Here is a 22,661-nt window from a genome sequence, read left to right as displayed (position 1 = left end):
AACTGGGTGTACATTTCCAAAATATAAGATAAAAAACAAAACCTACATACAACAACTGTGTTTGATGTTGTGTAGGTGTTATAAGAATTTTAAGGTCTTAGATATGTAATAAATGTTCATAAATGAAACAAACGCGTACATCCTATATAATAAAGTCCCTGTGTCTCTGCGTCTAGATTCCCTGTGTCCCTTTGTCCACGCTAATGCGCATGTGCCCCACGGACACAGGGACTGGACGAAGAGGCTACACACACACACGCGTTCTCTCCACCCCTCAACCCTCTGCCTCCCGTCCCCCTGCAGCGGCGGACCAAGATGGTGGCATCGGGCTCCGGGGCCGGGGCCCTGGAACCCGATGCCGCCATCTTGGTCCGCCTCCTCCGCCTCCTGACAACCCTACCTGGCCCGTGGGAGGAGCGGCGGGGCCGCGGCCTTCCCTCCCTCTCTGTGCTCGGCCGCGGGACACGACAGGAGAGCGCTTTGTTTAATTGCGTTCCCAGCGCGCCCCGCGGCTGAGCACAGAAAGGGAGGGAAGGCCGCGGCCCCGTCGCACTTCTAGCGCCCGTTTTCTTAACGGGCTGAATGAGACTACTAAATATATATATACCACATGTCTGAAACCCCGCAGAAGTCCTGAAACAATTTTGTCCCAAATTGACCTCAAATATTTCTGCAAAGTTGAAGGAAAATGGAAAAGCCTCCCCATTGTCTTTTCGTTCACAAATCCTGTCTTAAGGATGTCTGTGTATGAATAGGGTGAGCCTGTGACCTAGCTCAGGAACTAAGTATTTATCATTACAAAAAGACTGGCCAGGCTCCCTAGGTAATCCAATCAAGTGACCATTAACAGGTAACCTGCCAGACGAACCTGCCAGATGAACAACACACTCAGATTTCTGTTGTAGGCCGCCCCTTCTGTGATGTATGTATGGTGTATGGAGGGGTGGTCTTGAGCTCCAGGGCAGGGAATTTCAAAATGTCTATATAAGGGCGGGCACACCTTTGTTCTGGGTCCTCCTCCTTTCTCCTGCGTGTGAAGGGAGCACCCTGTTGCAACAGTTCAATAAAGATCAGGCTTACTAGCTGCTTTGCTTCTCAATATTCTCTGGTTGGCCTCTGCTATTTTCTCCTACCGAAGGAGAACCTACAAAGGACTCTGTAAGGGCTCTTGTGTACCCCATAAGGGGATAAGGACAGATTTTGTTTACAACATAGGCTCCTATGATGTAAGTAATGGGCCCCACCTGCTACCCTGCTCCCTAAAATATCACTGGTTTGCTCATTTCTATATATAGGGTGCCTACATTCTGCATGGACTGGTGGCATGGCAACATGTGCAAATGGCTTCAACAAACCTAAATCTGGCCCTGTGTCCACATATAGAAGCCAACATAAAGTAGGAGTATTTAAAAGGAGAGTCTTCATGTGGCAACCTTAAGGTTGAGGAAATGGAGCGGGGAAAGAAGATACAATGTGGGGGGATCTGTTGCCTTGCGGTGGCACCTCGAAAGTCTTACCGGCTTTGGAGTGCTTTGGGCAAATTCATTGATAACACTATCAATGGCTACTAGCACAGGGGTGTCAACTTGAATGAAATATCGGGCGGGGGCTTCGCTGTGCATAATCAATCACATGACATGGTGCACACACACTTCTTAAATGCAATGCCCATCAATTGGGGGGGGGCAGTCCCCTCAAATATTTAACGTTGTGGGGCCAAAGGGACTTCGGGCCCTGGGAGTTGGCTCCTATGCTCGCAGAGGTGTATCGCTGCCACCCCACTTGTGCCCTTAGCAAGGAGATGGATTGACGTGGAGAGGCACAGTTTTTGTACCCACACACCCCAGGCCTCTGCTTCCTTGGCAAGGACCAACCTTGCCTTGTCAACCCCTAGGTATGCTACTGGCCGCAATGGCTATATGCTGCATCCACAGTCCATGTCCATAATGCTTCTGAATAACAGCTGCTGGAAACTGCAGGAGGGGAGGGTGCTTATTGGTGGTCGGGTCCTATTTGTTGGTCTCCCACAGACAGGAATCCAGTTGGCCACCGTGAGAACAGGGGGCTGGATTAGATGCGTCATTGGCCCAATCCGGCAGGCTCTTCTTATGTTCTTGTCCCAAAATGTGCTTGGGGGGGCTTATGAGCCATCGGGCAGGGAGGGAGAATCATCAAAATAATTATCTCCCTTCAGCATTTGATTTGATTGGGGGGGGGGCTTAGATGGAGACGATGGATTCAGTTGATTGTGTTATCACTTATTATTAGTGCTCTTGTGAAGTTACTGTGCTTATTTTGCATATGTTTAAGCTTTAATTGAATTGCTGCAGACTGTACTTTTCGCAATCACTTGCCACTTCAATCCCATTGTTTAGAAATTTAAAAAATCTTCTATAATACCAGGGCGGGACAGCCTGTGGCCTGAGGCCCACAGGCAGCCCGCAGGACGCCTTTTTGGGTGACCCTCGGCAACATTCCAGAAAGAAGATCTTAAAACCTTAATAAATAAATAAATCTGTCATGCATTGTAAATTTATTTGTTTAATAAATAAATATCCTAACTGTGTATTTAACTATATTTATTGAACTAAACATTGTGTATTTTAAATAATATTAAATAGATTACGAATACTTATTTTACGCTATGGAAATCTAATTCAGTGTGGCCTGTGGGTTCCATAGCTGCCAAGTTTTCCCTTTTCTCACGAGGAAGCCTATTCAGCATAAGGGAATTTCCCTTAAAAAAGGGATAACTTGGCAGCTATGGTGGGTTCTGTGTTGAAGTACCAGTACTCTGGCGGCCCACTTGCTATTAAAGGTTGGATTGCCCTCTTCTATCCCCATTTGTTTCATTGAAAGCAATTCATAAATGAAGTAAATACAAACATACCAGCCAACACTTTATGCATCTGATGAAAAGGATTCAGTACCTAAAAGATTTTTCTCATATACTGTTGTAAGCAAAAATCAGAGAGATTCCATTCTGAGGCGATCATGCAGAGAATGCCTGCTTAAGACATAAACAAAGATTAATTAGCTGCTGACCAGACCAACAGGAAATAATTAAGCTCAAAAATACATTGAAAAGGGGAAAGAATCAAACAATTGTTGGAAGGGACCCTGAGGGTCATCTATCCCAACCCCTTGCAATGCAGGAATCCTGCCCACAGCAGTTCGTGGAACAAAGAAGAGTGATTTGCCTCTGCCTGGCTTTGAGAAAGGGCCTAAGGCAGTTGGTGGACTGGTGAGATTTTTTTTTTATCTGCCTGCCTGCAGTTTTACTCATTTGTAAAGGTGTTCTTTAATTGGCCATGAGAGTCTAGCATTTTAGGTAGCTTTCCTGATTCCTAGCTCTGTACCTTTCATACTTGAGTAAGAAATAAAATTCTGTTTTAGTTGATCAATCAAGTCATGGTGGCAGATTAGATGGACTCAGCCAGCAACAAACCCTTGGTGGGTACTGTATTTCTCCCACAACAATATGCAAGCGATCATTATGCTCTGTAGGACAGAGATGTACAAGATAGATGTTTAATGTGCCTAAAATGCTGTTTGCATGCATTGTGTATGAAACTTATTGGATGTTTGCATTTTCAGAATGGCTGTTTTGCAGAGAACTACAAGTGCAAAAAAGTGCTTTTGCAGTTAAAACTGTAAACAAGGGGTTGGGACCTTTGTTTCACTGTTTTTGTTCATTGATGATTCATCCCCAGAAGTAGTGGGTGAGTCTCTCTCAGAAGCTGCCAGCATATTGAAGGAACAACTAGCTTATCTGATTCTCTCTCTGGACCAGAGAGAGAATAGTTATTGGCCTATACAGTATTGGCAAATACTGTAAGAACTTTAAGAAAACTGAACTGCATTGCTGGTTGATTAAGGACAATGTGTCAATTTGTATTTACAACATTTTGTAACAAGTTTAAAGACAGTTTGCAGTGAAATTTTGGAACTCTTTCTTGGTATGGAGACGGGAGACCCAACGGTTTCTGTTCACAGCACCAATAACGAGTGACGACCCTCTTTTCCTTTGCTGCAAAGAAGGGCAGTGCCAAAGAATGCTCCAACTACCGCACAATTGTGCTCATTTCACACGCTAGCAAGGTTATGCTTAAAATTCTACAAGGCAGGCTTAGGCAGTATGTGGACCGAGAACTCCCAGAAGTGCAAGCTGGATTTCGAAGGGGCAGAGGAACCAGAGACCAAATAGCAAACATGCGCTGGATTATGGAGAAAGCTAGAGAGTTCCAGAAAAACGTCTACTTCTGCTTCATTGACTATGCAAAAGCCTTTGACTGCGTCGACCACAGCAAACTATGGCAAGTTCTTAAAGCAATGGGAGTGCCTGATCACCTCATCTGTCTCCTGAGAAATCTCTATGTGGGACAAGAAGCTACAGTTAGAACTGGATATGGAACAACTGATTGGTTCAAAATTGGGAAAGGAGTACAACAAGGTTGTATATTGTCTCCCTGCTTATTTAACTTATATGCAGAATTCATCATGCGAAAGGCTGGACCAGATGAATCCCAAACCGGAATTAAGATTGCCGGAAGAAATATCAACAACCTCAGATATGCAGATGACACAAAATTAAAAGACGCCTGCTTCTTGGGAGAAAAGCAATGACAAACCTAGACAGCATCTTAAAAAGCAGAGACATCACCTTGCCTACAAAGGTTCGTATAGTTAAAGCTATGGTTTTCCCAGTAGTGATGTATGGAAGTGAGAGCTGGACCATAAAGAAGGCTGATCGCCGAAGAATTGATGCTTTTGAATTATGGTGCTGGAGGAGACTCTTGACTGCTGGACTGCAAGAAGATCAAACCTATCCATTCTTAAGGAAATCAGCCCTGAGTGCTCACTGGAAGGACAGATCGTGAAGCTGAGGCTCCAATACTTTGGCCACCTCATGAGAAGAGAAGACTCCCTGGAAAATACCCTGATGTTGGGAAAGATGGAGGGCACTAGGAGAAGGGGACGACAGAGGACGAGATGGTTGGACAGTGTTCTCGAAGCTACGAACATGAGTTTGACCAAACTGCGGGAGGCAGTGCAAGACAGGAGTGCCTGGCGTGCTATGGTCCATGGGGTCACGAAGAGTCGGACACGACTAAACGACTAAACAACAACAAATTCCCCATGATAAAATAGTAGCATGAGCCGCTTAGGCCAGCAGGGGTCGCGCCTTCCCTTCCCTAGTCCGGGATTTCATTCATTTGTTTGACATCCGATTGCCATCGCAACCGGCACGATGGCAGAGAAGGCGAGGTAGCTCCTTCTTGGCAGCGCGAAACTCCCGAAAGGCTGCAAGGCTGCAGCGGCCTCGCTTCCCTCGGAAGCTCCGTTCCTGCTCGCGCGAAGGGAGAGACGAGAGAGAGACCTCAATACCCGCCCCGCCAGCTGCGCCCGCTGGGTTCCCGGCGGCGTTTGTGCCGAGCGGCCAGCAGGGGGCGCTGCGAGTGCTGGGGCGGCAGAGCATCTCCATGGGCAGCTCAGTGAGGAAGGGCAAAGTAGTTGGGCAGGCGCCCGCGGGCACGGCCAGTCGCGACCCTAGGGCAAAAGCCCCGCCCGCCCCAGGTGGGTAACGCTAGACGTCTTCTTGCTCTTAGTCGGAGTGACGGAAGGGATATTCCGGGTTCACTTAGCATCCTTTTCCATTTAGATTTTGTATTGGTTATTATTTTACTAATATTTTATTGATTGGTGCGGGTGTGTTTTGTTGGCATTCAACTTCATTCTTTTTTTTTAACTTGACCTCTTTATTTCTGTTTCAGTAATATTGTTTATTTTTTGTACATCGTCCACCACTTAAGATTTTTTTATTAAAAAACTGTCAGCTTATTAATTAATTAATTTTTTTTAAAAAAAATATTGTCCTAAAGGACTGGGTGCAACATAAAAAGGCATTTTCCTCCCTCCCCTACCCCCCCTTTACCTTCTGCAACAACCCCTTGAGGCAAAGTTAGGGAGAGGAAGAGTGAGCCCAAAGAAGTCGCCCATTGAAAGTCTTGGGGATGATCAATCAAAGCAGTGCTTCATTTAGGTTTGTGGCTTGTTTTGCAGACCACAGACATTTGCCAACCCGGTGCCTTCCACATGTTTTGGGGGACAAACCCCACCAGCCCCCTGTAACTGGAACTGAGGGGTGTTGTGAGCCTGGATATGAGCCAGTTGGTTAGAGCAGGGTGCTGATAAGTCTAAGGTTGCAAGTTTGATCCCTGTAGGGGACAGCTGCATATTCCTGCATTGCAGGGGGTTGGACTAGATGATCCTCAGGGTTCTTTCCAACTCTATGATTCTAGGATTTGGAGTGCATGAAGTTGGTATAGTGCATTTGTAGTGCAATCCTACATAATAATAATAATAATAATAATAATAATAATAATAATAATAATAATAATAATAATAATAATTTATTATTTATACCCCGCCCATCTGGCCGGGTTCATAAGTTTACTTAGGAATAAGACCCACTTTCTCCAAAGGACGGCTGCCTGTCTGCTTGTTTGTTTGTTTTGGAAAGCACTTTTAATACTGCTGTGGAGTTTTTATTATTTATTTTAATAGATTTGTTTGCATATTGTTTTAATTCTGTTATAGTTTAATTACTTTTTAAGTGATTTTCATGTTCAATCACAATGATCTTTTATACGGTTTTAGCTTTTTGTGTTTTATCTGTGTTGTTTTAATTTGCGTAAGCTGCACTGAGTTTCAGTCTGGGGAAAAGGCAGGATATAAATAAATATCATTGTCATAATTGTGTTGTTATCACTTCCTAATCCTTACAACAACCCTATGAGGCAGGCCAGTTTTATTAGCTCCACAATGCAGATAGACAGTTGAGGGAAGAGAGGGGGACTCAGCTATACAGCTGCAAATAAAACGTTTTAAGTGTGTTGTAAAGTACATTGTACAAATGTGACACTAGATGGCGATGGTGAGCTATGGAAAAGTAAATTTATTTTTCAAAACTTTTTTTAAAAAAAGCATTTTCACAACTTTTTTAAAAATATGTGTTGTGAACTACGGTAAAGGCAGAGAAGAGTGTTGACCTCACCCTCTAAATCCCACTTAGATTTCTCTGTGGCATGATAGGTTGGTAATCAAGAGGTGTGGTTCTCCAGCATTCAATCACCATAGCACAAAGCTATACTTGCAAACTTCCTGTAGCATGCAACACAAGAAACTTGGCAGTGAAAACAAAAAACAAAAATTTGTGTTGATTTGCATTTATTACATGTAGGTGAAATACATGTTTTATAGTGTGGGGCTGGTTGAGAGGCAGTGAGTGTCTCAGTCTCACCAAGTCAGCTTCAAAGTGGAAGAGGCGTGGAGATGGACCATTGCTCAGTGGTAGAGCACATACTAGCATGTAGAAGGACCCAGGTTCAGTTGCTGACATATAGAGGAGGGTGAAAGGTTGTTTTCTGCTGCTCCAGAGAAGCGGACACGGAGCAATGGATTCAAGCTACAAGAAAGAAGATTCCACCTAAACATTAGGAAGAACTTCCTGACAGTAAGAGCTGTTCGACAGTGGAATTTGCTGCCAAGGAGTGTGGTGGAGTCTCCTTCTTTGGAGGTCTTTAAGCGGAGGTTTGACAGCCATATGTCAGGAATGCTTTGATGGTGTTTCCTGCTTGGCAGGGGGTTGGACTGGATGGCCCTTGTGGTCTCTTCCAACTCTATAATTCTATGATTCTACATCTCCAGTTAAAAGGATCAGCCTAGCGGGAGGTGGGCAGGGGGGAAGCTTGGCCTGAGATGCCGGACATCCATTGCCAGTCAGATTAGACAATGTTGGGCTAGATTCCATTCACCCTCTTCCACCCAAACCTGAAATCTTATGATATGGCTGCATTTGCATGTAATGCTAAGTTTATAGGGTTAGTAGAACTGAAGTTCAGGAGTGGGGAATCTGTGGCCTTCCAGGTGTTGTTGGACTACAGTTCGCCTCACCTCTCACCACTGGCCATGCGGGTGGAATTTGGAGTCCAACAACATCTCCCCCCCCCCCGCTCTACAATCCAAGGTTCCTGGGCTTGCAAAGTTTGTGGAACTCAAGGAAATAGGTGCTATGGGTCTTTTGAGTCCTGTCCTTTATGGAGAATTAAATTCTGCAAAGCAAGAACAGTCCACAGACCAAAGCAGAGTGGCTTCGGGATTGCAGCTTTAGCCATCAAAGTGCCTTGCAAGTGCTAATTAACCCACCCCTCCATTCTATAAATAGGTAGGGTAGCACAAGAATCCAGAAGTCTGCGAAAGTAAATGTGGAAATATTAAGAGCAGCAATGTACATCAAAAGGACCTCTTCTCTATCTTTTGACTTTTTTTTCTCCCTCTCTCGTGCTTTCTGTTGTAAGCTTTTTTGGGACCAGGATATATATTATTTATTCATGCATAATATTTATATACTCTGTTTAGTATACAAATTCCCTAGGCGGGTTACATAAAACATAGTTAAGATCATTAACAGGAGAAAAAGAAAAATCTATATCACATTACAAACAAGAATATGAAGAAATCCATCAATTAAAAACAGGGAATCTGTCAATACAACATTCCGTAAAAACTCAATGAAAGAACAAAACACAGAAATGAGATGAAGGTTACAAACCACTTGAAGACTGGCCAAATAGATGGATCTTCAGGAGGCTTTTACAATTTGCCACTGCTTCCGCCTCACAAACAGCACATGGGAGGGGGTTCCAGATGTCGGTGCCACAACCAAGAAGGCCACGTTGGCTGGGGCTGATGGATATTGGAGTTCAACACACCTGGATAACACCATGGTGGTGGAAACTGCTTAAAGCAGGCACCCCCAAACTTCGGCACCTCCAGATGTTTTGGACTACATTTCCCATCATCTCTGACCACTGGTTCTGTTAACTAGGGATCATGGGAGTTGTAGGCCAAAACATCTGGAGGGCCACAGTTTGAGGATGCCTGGCTTAAAGCATTATGCTGTATTATTACAAACCCAATCTTCTGGTTTGGGGTTAAAAGCATGTGGGGGAAAATTCATCTGTCAATATATCTTTAAGAGCTTTAGTTCGATTTGCATCAGGAATATTTACCATAAAACAACAGGATTGCCACATAGCATTACAACAGAACAGGAACTGAGAACCTCTGACCCTGTGGATACTATTGGACTACAATTCCTATCATCCCCAGCCAGCATAGCCAATGGTCAAGCATGATGGGAGTTCTAGTCCAAAACTACCTGGACAGCCGCAGGTTCACCAGCCCTGCAATAGAGGCAACTCTGCAATTAGTGGTTTGTGGGGTGTGAGGCTTCATGAGACATGACATGAACGTTTAATGAACAAATGAGCAGGGATGTGGGGCGGAAATTTCCCAGGTTGTTAATTTTTTTGGGGGGGGTGCGTGTGAATCTGTTTCATAAGTTCATTAGTAACAATGAGAGGGTGCCAGTTGCAAACAGGATTAGGCAAGCTTGACAGTTTCAAACCACATAGCTTTGTTTACCAAACATGAGTAAAGCAAGACATGCAGAATTAGATCACTCTCCAAGGCATCAGTCAATTTTCTAATGCAAGCTGAAAAAGTTGCTATGCAAATTATGCTAATCTGCATAGGATCCCCTCCCCCCAGAAAATTGTCCAAAAACCCCACATCACTGCAGATGGGGAAAGGATAAACAGTATATAAAATACTGAGGATGGAAGGAACCTGCACATGGTCTAAGAAGACCAGTTGTTTTAGTGGGGTTTTACAGGGGCATCCATTGTACAAAGGACCGTGTCACCTCTGACTTCGCCTCTCTTCTACCTACCTACTGTGGGGGGGGCAATAACTGGATAAATACCTATCCATTCAGTCACAACAGGAAAGTTGGTGTGGGCTTCTTCTGCTCCTAGAGAGTCTGTTGTTGTTAAAACACTGGCAGAAGCTGAACTGAATGCTCAATCCCTGCTGGGGGAGCACATTATATTACCCTGAATATAATCACACTGAGACTCCTTTGAGTATAGCTACGTACAGTACATTTATTGCAGGAAATCTGCACTTGATAGAAGACCCAAGTTTTGTCCAGCTATGCGGACAGATCCACACAATGCACAAGAACCTCCAACACACATTTAAAGCACATGACCACCTGCCCAAAAAGAGTGCTGGGAATTATAGCTCTTTAAGGGGGAAACTACAGTTCCCCGATTCTTTGGGGGAAGTTGCCCTGAAAGTTGGAGATGCTAAACACCAGCAGTCAGCCCCTGAATTTCCCTTTTAGTGCTAGAGCAGGACTGTAGCTTTAGTACTAAAAATCACCTAGATCTGGCATAGATGTGCAAGAGGCTATCTACCCACACATTCCTAACATCTTAGCCTCCCTAAGGGAGGAGTGCGACCTGTGATGCTCATCTAGATTACAGGGTATGGCAAGCAGAAAGCAGGAAAGGCCAGGGGGCACCCCACCAAAGCTCCCTAGAGGAAAACAAGAGAGCTGACTCAAAACAGGCAGGCTATCATGCTGTCCACATACAAATGTGGAGCTGGTGGAAAAATCTGGCTGCAGATCTGGCCCGGCGGAGGATAATAGGCATGCGGTTGTCGCATGGAAGACCTGTCAGTCAAATAGGTTGTTCTGTGCCTTAGACGAGGGATTCCCTCCAGCCTTTCAGAAGGTGCTGGATTCCAGCTCCCAGCAAGCATGGCCAGTTTATTTACATGAATTTTCCTCCAAAAAGTTGAAGATGGCATACATGGCCCTCCCTCACCCCATTTCATCCTCACAGCAACCCTGTGAGGTAGGCTAGTCTGAGAGACAGTGACTGGCCCAAGGTCACCGGGTGAGCTTACTGGCTGGGCAGGGATTTGAACCCTGTCTTCTCACCACTGTGCCATATTAGCATTGACCATGGGTAGGCAAACTAAGGCCCGGGGGCCGGATCCGGCCCAATCGCCTTCTAAATCTGGCCTGAGGACGGTCCGGGAATCAGCGTGTTTTTACATGAGTAGAATGTTTCATTTTATTTAAAATGCATCTCTGGGTTATTTGTGGGGCATAGGAATTTGTTCATCCCCCAAAAAATATAGTCCGGCCCCCCACAAGGTCTGAGGGACAGCGGACTGGCCTCCTGCTGAAAAAGTCTGCTGACCCCTAGAATTGACCATGGTCAGTGGTCAGGGGGGTGAGCAACATCCAGTAACATTTGGAGGGCTTCGGGTTCCCCAGTCCCTGCCCTAGAACTTTGCCACTGGTCCTTTCCACCTGACGTCCAGTTTATGCTCATATTAGCTGGAAGCTGCTCTTTATAAGTGATAAATAAGAGCTGGTGCATTAAGAGAAGGCAGCTGGAAAGGTTGCATTAAATATTCTTTTGTTCTAATTCAAAACAGTGCAATATGGATGCTGTCAATAAACCTGTTGCACTGAGAACATTCAGCCTTCCCAAGAGCAGAGAATACCCAAAATCACCAAAGAATCAAGCGAGTGCAGGTTTTTATTTGTGTGTGTGTGTGTGAGAGAGAGAGGGGTGGGGATGGAGCAGGTCTTAAGACAGTAGCAGGGTCTCTGTGTTGGTTCAGTTAAGAGCACAGCAAAGTTGCAATTAACGTTAAACGAAAGTGATCTCTCGGACATGCCTCTACAACTCATATTGAACACTGACGTCAGCCACAGGCTACTTGAAATCTAGGTGCTGCCTTGCATGTTATGCTTGGGGTGATTGCGATGAAGGACAGCCAGACCCATAGGTTAAGGGGGAAATCCATGTTCAGAACCCTTGGGGCATTAAAAATATGTCAAGCAGCTGTAGGAGACCATGAAATTGATCAGAGCCGCAATGCTGGGAAAGGGAAGAGAGGTCAATCTCTTACTCTGACAACCTTGTGCCCTCCAGATGTTTTAGACCACAACTCCCACGGGTTTCCTGTGTAGCGTGTAGCTAAGCTAGAAGAACCATCTAATCCGGTTTGCAAGTGTAGAGCTCAGATCTCTTAGCTATATCCACACTCATAATTGGAAATGTACATTTTGCTGCTTTGAACACCTTGCAATTTCCCTGTGGGTGGGATGGCCGAAATCAATAGGAACATAGGAAGCTGCCTTATCCTGGTCTTACCTAGCTCAGTATTGCCTCTGCACTGACTCTTCAGCATTTCAGGCAGGGTTTTCTCCTAGCCCTACCTGAAGAGACTGAGGATTGAACCTGAGACCTTCTAGATGCAAAGCATCTGGCACCATTAAGCATCTAGCACCCTTTCCGCCAGCTTGAGCGGCCCCTGTGAGTAGCCTAGTTCTGTAAGCTACAAGGCAAGGTTAATGTGCGAAAGAGATTTAAACTGGATCTCATCCATGCAACTTTTGGGCAGCTATTCTTTGTAACTGCTTTTGGCCACAGGTAGCAAAACAGATGATGTGAAAACTGCCCGCTTCTTCTGTTATGTTGACAGTAGTCTTGCACTCATTGCACAGAGTGAAGCTGAACGAGTCAAGTAGTTCTGGGGTATGTGCAGAATGCCGGCTGAACTACGATTCTTAGTGACAACAACGAAAAGTGGTGATATGTGTATACGCCGCCATGCTCTATAATTTGCAAACCACTTTTGGAACTTAATTTATCCTGAAAGGCAGTTTAAAAACCCATTAAGTAAATAAATGTGATATGTTCACTACTGAACAAAATCTAGTTGTAATTTGTCAGAGCTGACAGTGAGGAAGAAGAAGTCTCCTTTATGTTACTGAGTGTTAGACCAACATACCTCCTATGAAAAACATGTGCTGTGTGTGTTCAAAAACCTACTTTAATTTTATTACAGTGGTACCTCTGCTTACAAATTTAATGCGTTCCGAACACACATTTGTAAGTCGAAAAAATTTGTAGGTCAAATCCCATAGGAATGCCCTGGGAGAAAAAATTCATAAGTAGAAGCAACCCTATCTAAAAATTTGTAAGTAGAAAAAATCCTATCTAAACCGCATCCAAGATGGCGGACGGAGCTCCGTTCGTAAGTAGAAACATTCGTAAGTAGAGTTATTCGTAAGTAGAGGTACCACTGTATTTTTAATGGTACAGCCCTGTTTGATGGCAAAGTAACTCTTAAACTTTGACCTCCTTTTATATAGCAGAGGGCAGGCAAACGCTTTTGAAGGCTTGTGACTTATTGCTGTGTACACCTGAAGGGCAGGAATGGAAAATGTCGGCTAAGCAACTGGTTGCGCTTGAAAATAACTTTTGGGTCATTATTTTAATGGCGACAGCAACATGACAAAGTTGGACTGATGACACTGAATGGCATAAAAAATGTGTACAACTATGAAGGAAAGGGAAGTGATGATTGACCCAGCATGACTTGCCCCGATGCCCCATCCACTAGGTGTTGGGGAAGAAGGTCAAATGTATATAGATGCTCTCTTATGATGATAAAATACAAGGGAATGAGAATATTGAAAAGAAGGGGGCAGAATGCGCCTGAAGAGGTTGTCTTAAACAAGTGTCGGCATAAACTTCAGAAGGTGTTGAAATTCTAGACAGATTCTCATGATGAAACTGATATATGATACTCATTGCACCTGGTGAAACAGCCCTCTGATTGGCCGTCTGTTGTCCCCAACTGCCATTGACCATATCTTGGAATGTCACTTTGGGCTGTGTACACATTGCCCACTTCCTCTGGCTCCAGCATACTTCTGCCGCTGGTGCCTGAAGCCAAGTACACATGACGTCAGCCACAACCCATATGTAGTAGCCTGTAGTTTCTTGAGAAACACTGCCATTTCCTCAAACCAGTTTATAAGCTGTGGTTGAGCTGTGGTGTGTGTGCATTTGAGACATCTATTGTGCATGCGCAGATGACAGCGCATGTGTGGACGACAGCTGCAGTGACTTGGAGTTTCGGGAAGCAGGGGGAGAGTTACTAACACGGGGAAATGAATCCAGTAATACATTGGGCAAAGACATCCCTGCACCCTCTCTAGAGTGTAAAGCAGCAGGCAAATGTGGCTTTTAAACACAGCAGGGAAACCACTTTGCTGTGTTTTAAAGCACTAATCTGTACATAGCCTGAGTCACAGGAACTGGTTGTAGGGACAGGTTCAAATGCAATTCAACAATTCTATTATTCCAGAAAGTTATGGTTCTCTGTAGTGGATTTTCTGCATCAGCGGGGTGTTGGACCAGACGGCTTTTGAGGTCCCTGCCAATGCTTTGATTCTGTTCTCAGCTAATGAATATGAGTGGAGCTTACAAGCTTTGAGTTTTGTTCCGTTCCCATGGCACAAAAATGATGCCTTTTTTTAAAGAACAGATCAAAGTCCACTGAGTTCAACATTCTGTGAAAGAAACTCCAATAAGCAGTGGAGTATTTGAAGAAACGTAACAACAGTCCGGTTAATGCACAAGTAGGATTTGAACTGCAACCAGCAGTAAAACTATTTAGATACTAAGTTAGGATGAAGAGGGAAGTTAGGTATAATATGCAGCAGGATAACGGGAAACAAGGAAACCACGGAGGGGTGGAGAGGAAGTTCACATTTCTTAAAAATATTGGGGGAAACCAAATGTAATTAACTTTTGAAAATCAAAATAAAATTGTAAAAAAAAGGGAGAGCACAAGTTCAGGCAGCAGATACTAGGAAAGGCTCCTCCCTCCTGATGTTTCAGACTGCAACTCCTATCAAACATGCTGGCTGGGGCTGATGGGAGTTGTAGCCCAAAACATCTGGAGGGCACCAGGTTGGCGAAGACTGGGGTAGATAATACTGTGCTAGATGGACACAGGAGACAGGAAGCTGCCTTATACAGAACCAAAACATTGGTCCATCCAGCTCAGTACTGTCTACACTCTACACTGACTGTCAGCAGTTCTCCAGGGTTTCAGGCAGGGGACATTCCCAGCCTTACTTGGAAATACCACGGATTGAACCTGGGGCCTTTTGCATACAGAGCAGAAGCTCTACCACTGAGCTGTGGCCCTTCCCCAAATAGCCTGGCCTGCTAGGAGGCGGCTGTTCTGCTGCTAGGCTTGGGTAATTTGCAAGTGTCTTGTGGTTGAAACCTAATTTATTTGGTTGGACAAAAACATCTCTATTAACTTTAATTGAAGCTGAGCAACTGCGTCCCTGGACACATGATGGAAACTAGACTGTAATCATGGACAAGGCAAAAGAAGCAGAGATTAGTGAGGTTGTACAAAAGAGCTCACCTGACTATGATTAATGGCGCTTTCGGACATACAAGTCATATGGTGGTGTTTGTGGTCACCCTAAGGGAAACATGACACCTTCTTAAACCTGCCATCGTTTTGTCGCCAACACACACTACAATGTCCGTCCTTGTCCTTCTCTGGCAGGCATAGTCTGCGAGGAAGCCCCCATGCCTATGGAATGCAAGACGGTGTAAAGTCTCACACACAAAACAATGGCAGGAGAAGTCAAGTCATACAAACCAGGATTAGGCACAAATAATCATTCTATGTCTAAAGTGTCCAGGGGTCAGCAACAGAGGAGAGCCAGTCCAGGCAAGGTAGATCGCAGAGTCCCATTTTCGGTCAGGAGGCTACAGGCTTTATTGTTACAGTATTTATTTATTTTCAACCGTTTATATACCATTTAATTATAATACCCTCTGAGTAGCGTACAGGAGGAACTGAATGCGATGAAACTGAAAGTGAGTTAAAATGATAAAAACAGAATTCAGTTAAGACGCCTGCTGGTGTAAGAAAAGGTCTTCTGCAGATGTTGGATGTTCCATATGGAGGGGGCCTGGAAGGGTTTTTTATAAGGTTACCAGATTTTTTTTAGTGAATCCGGGGACAATCAATCAATCAATCAATCAATCAATACTACACGTTCGGGACTTTGATGCTGCAGCGATGGCGGTGGCAGAGGGGTGGCCACCGCCTTGACCTCAACCACCATGTTTCCCCTTCCTCTGAGGCGTCTATCTCCTTTCTCCATGAGCCTGGGCAGCCCCTGAGTTGTTGGTTCTTCGATGGTGGTGGTAGGGAAGCGGTGCGCGGTGGGTCAGGCATGGAAGGCAGAGAAGGAGGGACAAGAGCAGCGGCTTGAGCAGCGCAATGCCTCTCTTCCCATCGGAGCAGCCCCAATCCCATTCCTACTTGCATGCAAGCAGGATGGGGCGGGAATGGATCCCTCAGCTGGGACGGGAGGCTTCCCATTGCCTAACCAAGAGATCCCTGCCCCCTCCAGCTTGCGCACAAGATTTGATAGGCAGTGTGAAGCCTCCCTTCACAGCTGAGAGATCCCCGCCCTGCTCCTGCTTGCAGGCAAGTAGGAGTTGGGAGGCTGCTCCGACAGGCAGCATTAAGCCTCCCTTCACAGCTTAGTTGCTGGGGTCAGGGAAGGTGGAGGCAGCCCAGAAGCTGCATCTTAGAGCTCTTGCACCACCATCCTATGGGGACTTTTGAGCAGCTCCTGAAGACAGCCAGAGCCAACTGCTCCAGGTTGCTGAGACTGCTGCTGCTGCATTTCCTGGGGACATTAGATGAAACCCGGGGACATTCCAGGGATGGAATTTCTCCGGGGACTTATTCGCAAATCCGGGGACTGTTCCCAAGAAACGGGGATGTCTGGTAACCCTAGTTTTGTATAAAATGGGGCCCACAAAACTAGGCTTGGCACCCAGTGTGGCAGAACCCGTCGCACTGCCCTAAATCTGCATCTGGTGAAGTTAGCTATCATAGCTAGTAGCCACTGATGGAATTCTTCTCCATGAATTTGTCTAATCTTCTTTTAAAGCCATCCAAGCTGGTGGCCTTCATTGCCACCTGTGGCAGAGAGTTCCATAGTGTAACTATGTTTTTCTGTCCTGAGAATATGCTTATATCCATATTATTGAAATAGATACTATTTTTAAACAATTGCAACTCCAATTTATTTCGTTTTTTAAGTACAGTAATTGATTTTCATCCCTCCAGTTTGAGCATAAATAATGTTCATGCTCGCCCTTATCTAATCTTATTGTAATATTTCTATATGAAGACTGGAAGTTAATCACCCACCCACACTCAGAGATGAAAACGATGTTATGATCTTCAGCAGTGAAACTTGCAGCATCTGCAAGAAGGCAATGCGTTTGCTTTCATGCAAAGTAATGAAGAATTTGGTAGGTGAAGAGTATGGATGCTAAATTAAAGTTATTGAAGAACTACAGAAGCTGATCCTACTGCCTACAATATTTTAACACAAAACTGAAGATACAAAATCTGTATCTCATTTATCTTACATAGTGTTCCAGTTCTCATCATATGCACCTATTATTTTTAAATCAAGGGGAAATTAGGCTAATCACAAATAAATTATGTCTAAATTGTGCTGTTTGTCAATTAATCAACATATAATTAGCATATAATTAACAATAACATTGTTCAGGGAAGCGGTCCGTGATAAGCCAGGAAATCAGGAGCCAGGATTTGCGCTAGGGGACCGGAGTAGAGGAACAAAGCCAGGAGTCAAAACCAAAGAGGAAAGTCAGAGCTAAAGGATGAATTTGAAGACGGAAACAAGGAGAAAATAAAAGTTCAGGCCTCAGGACAGATGAAGAGGCAGGAGCAACATAGCTGCCAAGTTATCCCTTTTTTAAAGGGATTTTCCCTTATGCTGAATAGGCTTCCTCGCGAGAAAAGGGAAAACTTGGCAGCTATGAGGAGCAAGCAGCAAGACAAAACACAGGACTGGAGAACAATCAAGGCTGCAGGAGCGCCTCAAGCTCATATACTCCCTCCTTCCTTTGGAACTCCCAGTGTTCATTTAACTGCAAACCTTGGTTTCCTTCCTATCTTGTCAAAGTGGCCAAACTATGGTTTGCACTTGCCTGCAAACTGTAATTCAGGAAAGGGGTGTGCGCACACCCAAGATTACAATAAACAGCTTTACAGTACAAGAGCTGTGTATAGTCAGCTTCCGCATTATATGAAGAGAACTGACCATGAAGAGGAAAGGTAATTTTGGACTGAATATAATGAGGGCACTTCCAGGCTGGTCTTTCTGCTCTAGAAATATGATGTGTGTCTTCTCCTGAAGGTACACTCAAGCACACTACCTCTGCTCTTCATTATAGCTGCTATTGACATTGCCACTGACAGCACCATATGTTCTCTCTCTCTCCCTCCTGTGAGGAGGAAGAGCTTTCACTTTTAAGCTAACTAGAGTGCCATTTGATGGCCGAACTTGGGGAACTGTGATTGTTGAGAACAAGCCAGGATCTCAAACCAAGGTTTGATTATAATTTTGTTCCCATTAACCATGGTGTATGCAAACCACAGTTCCCTGAGTTCTGTTGTCAATAGGGAACTGTGTTTAGATGAAAAGTGAAAACAGATGCTTTTGATCTCCCCATGAGTACAAAATATGAGGAGTGTGCAAGGCAGGAAGTTGAGGCTTTTTGTGGCAACTTTCTCAAAGTGGGAAAGTATAATTTCCCAATTATTATGAACTGAACCTATTTATGCACCTCTTCTGCATCTCACTATCTTCCAATACTAACCATTCTCTGCCTGTCCTGAATGTCTAGATCAAATAGCTGATCTTTTCACTGCCCTAACTTCTAATGATTCTTTAAGTCAAAAGACAAACTTCTGTGAACTGTTCAGCACTTCGGTCTTGTATGAGAAAGGTGTAACAATTCACTGGGTCACAGAGCATAAAAGGGAGGTAGAGTCCACAAAAAGACAGCAAGAACAGGAATTTATCAGCATAATTAAAACAGCTACAGTGAAATCAGGAAGGTTTGGTCATGTACTGCAGAGGGAACGAATGTAGATGCATACATATAACATTATTAGAGACTAGCTATGATAATGATAGGGCACTTTCTTTTTGCTTTGTCATGCTGTAGCTGAGACTTTGGACAGTGCAAAAGGTGTGGCAGCTTAAAAGCTCCATGCAAAACTCTTGAATTCTCCTATCTACATCGGGTTCAAGGTTCAGGACAGACATGGAACTTTCAAAAATATTTTACTATTAATGTAAAATCAAATAGGGAAGTATTTAATAGTAAAATATTAAAGAGACATAGGAAAACCCTTTAGGGTGGTTCTAAAATCACTTTTCTTAAAGCACCCCTTCCACTGTAAAATATCTGAACATGCTCCCATGTTAGAAACTGATGAGAATCAGATTTTCCTTCCTCAGCTTGCTATATTGTGAAGGGGTGAAAACGCGATTGAATTGCAACCAACCCACACATTTTGTTGTCTTTCCTCCTTGTCTAGTACTTCCTGGCTCCTGTGTGTTTTAATTCCACTCCCCCCCCCAACCTAATAATTAATTTAATATTTCAAAATGGATAACTGCAGCTTAATTTTTGCATTTCCTGGTTTATCTAATGCACACATTGGCACTGGTGAAAACAAGCACTATTTGGCTTAATACAGTGGTACCTCTACTTACGAATTTAATGTGTTCCGAACACACATTTGTAAGTTGAAAAAAATTGTAAGTCGAATCCCATAGGAATGCATTGGGAGAAAAAATTCGTAAGTCGAAGCAACCCTATCTAAAAATTCATATGTAGAAAAATATCCTATCTAAACCGCATCCAAGATGGCAGACGGAGCTCCATTTGTAAGTAGAAACATTCGTAAGTAGAGTTATTTGTAAGTAGAGGTACCACTGTATACCCTCCACCTTAGCTAGAAGCCAGACTGGCAGCAGCTTTTCCATTTATGGAATGAGCAACCAAGGAGGCATCTTAGAGCAGAGTAAGGCTGGGGAACCTGTGACCCTCCTGATGTTGCTAGACAACCACTCGCAGCATCCTTGGACTGTTGGCCATGCTGGCGGAGTCTGGAGGACTGCAGGTTCACCCACCCCGGGTTTAGGGCTTTGCCTGTTCAGGAAATAATAGTCACACCTGTGTTGCAATAATTATTGTCCTGGATTCTGAGCCCTAGGCTGAATGCTCTCCAGGGAGACAGGGCAGAAGCTTCTCTCTAGCCCATCCACTCTCTCAGGAGAGAAGCAGGTGAGGAAGTGGGCAAGTTTTCTCATGCAAAGAATATCTGGAGTTTCTCGGGGCTAAGGCAGACAGCCTGTTCTCAAATCTTAATCTCCAGAGTTCCAGGATAAGCGTGGGAACATAAGCATGAATGAAACACCTAGACAATTACTGGGTGATTTGTAGTATTACTGTATTATTCAGTACAGCATCCTGTCCTTGCCCAGAGGCAATTTTTTACTTGCCGTTGGCAAGAAGGCAAGGAATAATTTGTAGGACTGCAAAGTTTAATAATTTGATTCATCAGTCCACTGAACAGACATCCCAGATTAATCTGGCAACAGGGTGGCTGCTGTGTTGTATGGTTCTTTTAAACGTTACATTATTTTCCAATATGTGCATATAAAAACTGCAGTTGGCAGGCACATTGCAGAAGTGCAAGACAGAATGCCCTTTCCAAGATAGTTTCTGCTGATGTAGCAATTCACCTAAGGACAAAGTGTGCTTTTCCTTCAAGGCTGTTGTAGTAGTCATATGCAAACTGCAGCTAACCAGTTCATCAATTAAAACTCATGGGACTAATCAATTTAAGGTTAATCAACTTTAACTGCCCTAGTTGATTCATCACAACAACTGTGATGTTCTGTGAAACAGCCCAAAGCTCTGGTAAAACCCACTGCAAAGATTCACAGGGAAGTCGGAGATGAGAAGTCTGCCTTGCAGGGATTAGCAGGGGAATTGGCACAGTTCCAATGTGTTTGGCCCATGCACTCACTGCCAGGCACCTAATGCAGCCCCCACAAAATGGAAGTACCCTGTCTCCATCAACAGTGAATGTATATTGACAAGAGACTTGAATGTAGAACAATCATTGTTTGTAGAACAATCATACCAATACAAAGGTAAAGGGACCCCTGGCCATTAGATCCAGTTGTGACCAACTCTGGGGTTGCGGCGCTCATCTCACGTTATTGGCCGAAACGCCGTTTACCTGCTAGGTTGGCAGGAGCAGGGACTGAGCAACGGGAGCTCACCCTGTCATGGGGATTCGAACCGCCGACCTTCTGATCGGCAAGCCCTAGGCTCTGTGGTTTACCCCACAGCACCACCTGCGTCCCAGTATCAATACCGATAGATCAGTTTAAAACACCAAACCATAATTATTTTCTAAGCTAACCCCCTACGGAGCAATTTTACTAATTGTCAGCCAAGTTATGCCTCCCCTAACATTCACCTGGTACCTTAATTTTCATTTACAAGTCTGGTTACTCTTATTTATTTATTTTGATATCCAGAGAATCCAGGTCTTCATCTTATACCAGCATATTTAGGGGTGCAGGGTAGATTACGAAAGACTGCATTTTCATACTTAAGTAGTAGCTGCTTTTCTCTCACGGCATTTTAACAGGTTACACAACCAGTCGTCCGAAGCTCACAAGATACTTGTTTCCCTCCCTCTTTGTCTGTCTTTTCTTCCTGTCTTATGTCAATCAGCCAGGGAGCCTAACTGCTCATTCCTAGGCATGTCTACAAGAAGTAATTCCCACAGTGACTTTTAGGCTGTACATGCACTGTACCTTTAAAGCACATTCAAAGCACATACTTTCCCTCAAGTAATTCTGAGCACTGTAGCGGGTGCCAGATGAACATCCCACCAGCCTCACTGAAACTGCCCCATCCTCATTTGGGATATCATCTGAAGGCACATAGAAACAGCTATGTTTATTCAAGGGTTGCTAGCTTCAGTTGTAGACAGGATGGCTCTTTCAGACATGCTGAATGCACCCGGGGATGCAGTGAGTGGCGAGGCGGGCAGAACGGACGACGACAGGATTAGCAAGTGCAAGTGGGCACGATTCAATCCCACTCTCTGTACACATTCAGAGCCATTGTTGGCATCTGTCTGTCTTGAGAGACAATGGAGTGTGCCTCCGGGGGCGAAGTCAAACCGCCATGTTAGCGGTTTGAGTGACCATCTAGAGGTGCAAGCCTGGGCAGTGTGTCTGGAGATCCTGGGCTGCCCAGATGACAAGACCATCCCCTTGACCTCGTTGGTGTGGTACAAAGGAAAGCAGAGCAATACATTTGGCATCTTGGCTGCAGGAGTTGCCAGGAGGAGGCATACAAGGTGCTGCTATCCAATGGTCTTAGGGACCCCACTCCAGATTTGTGTAGCGTTAGCCTTTTCTTCTCCCAAACCTTAGCCTTTTCTTCTCCCAAAGATGTCCCGCAAGGCAGCGGAGGTTTAGGATTAGAGTTTTTCTTCTCCCAGGTGGATTCCCTATTCCATGTTGGCAAACCCCACATGCCCCTTACTTCTCTATACAGCACGTGCAGAAACCACCGTCTTGACCGTTGGACCCACTATTGGTCTTGTCCACTCAATCTGCCAGAGCCTGTCTTTGCATGCAGGGGAAGCCGCTAACTCACCAAGGGTTTGAGACCCATTGGCTACTCTTACCTGGCTTGTTGTTGTTGTTTAGTCATTTAGTCGTGTCCGACTCTTCGTGACCCCATGGACCATAGCACGCCAGGCACTCCTGTCTTGCACTGCCTCCCACAGTTTTGTCAAACTCATGTTCGTAGCTTCGAGAACACTGTCCAACCATCTCGTCCTCTGTCGTCCCCTTCTCCTAGTGCCCTCCATCTTTCCCAACATCAGGGTATTTTCCAGGGAGTCTTCTCTTCTCATGAGGTGGCCAAAGTATTGGAGCCTCAGCTTCATGATCTGTCCTTCCA

General features: G+C 44.7%; 1 protein-coding gene across 1 annotated transcript in view; it reads left to right on the top strand.

Moving 5' to 3' along the window:
- Positions 1-5,253: 5,253 nt before the first annotated feature.
- TXNRD1 (thioredoxin reductase 1) overlaps positions 5,254-22,661 on the top strand; it is a 57,281-nt gene continuing 39,873 nt past the window's right edge. The window contains exon 1 of the mRNA XM_088676749.1: positions 5,254-5,577. Within this exon, the coding sequence (XP_088532875.1) occupies positions 5,484-5,577 (94 nt within the window). The 5' untranslated portion in view covers positions 5,254-5,483. The remainder of the gene's footprint in view (positions 5,578-22,661) is intronic.

The sequence above is a fragment of the Zootoca vivipara genome, chromosome 9 (assembly GCF_965207765.1).
Source record: "Zootoca vivipara chromosome 9, rZooViv2.hap1.1, whole genome shotgun sequence".
Taxonomy (NCBI): domain Eukaryota; kingdom Metazoa; phylum Chordata; class Lepidosauria; order Squamata; family Lacertidae; genus Zootoca; species Zootoca vivipara.
This window is presented reverse-complemented; position numbering and strand designations above follow the sequence as displayed.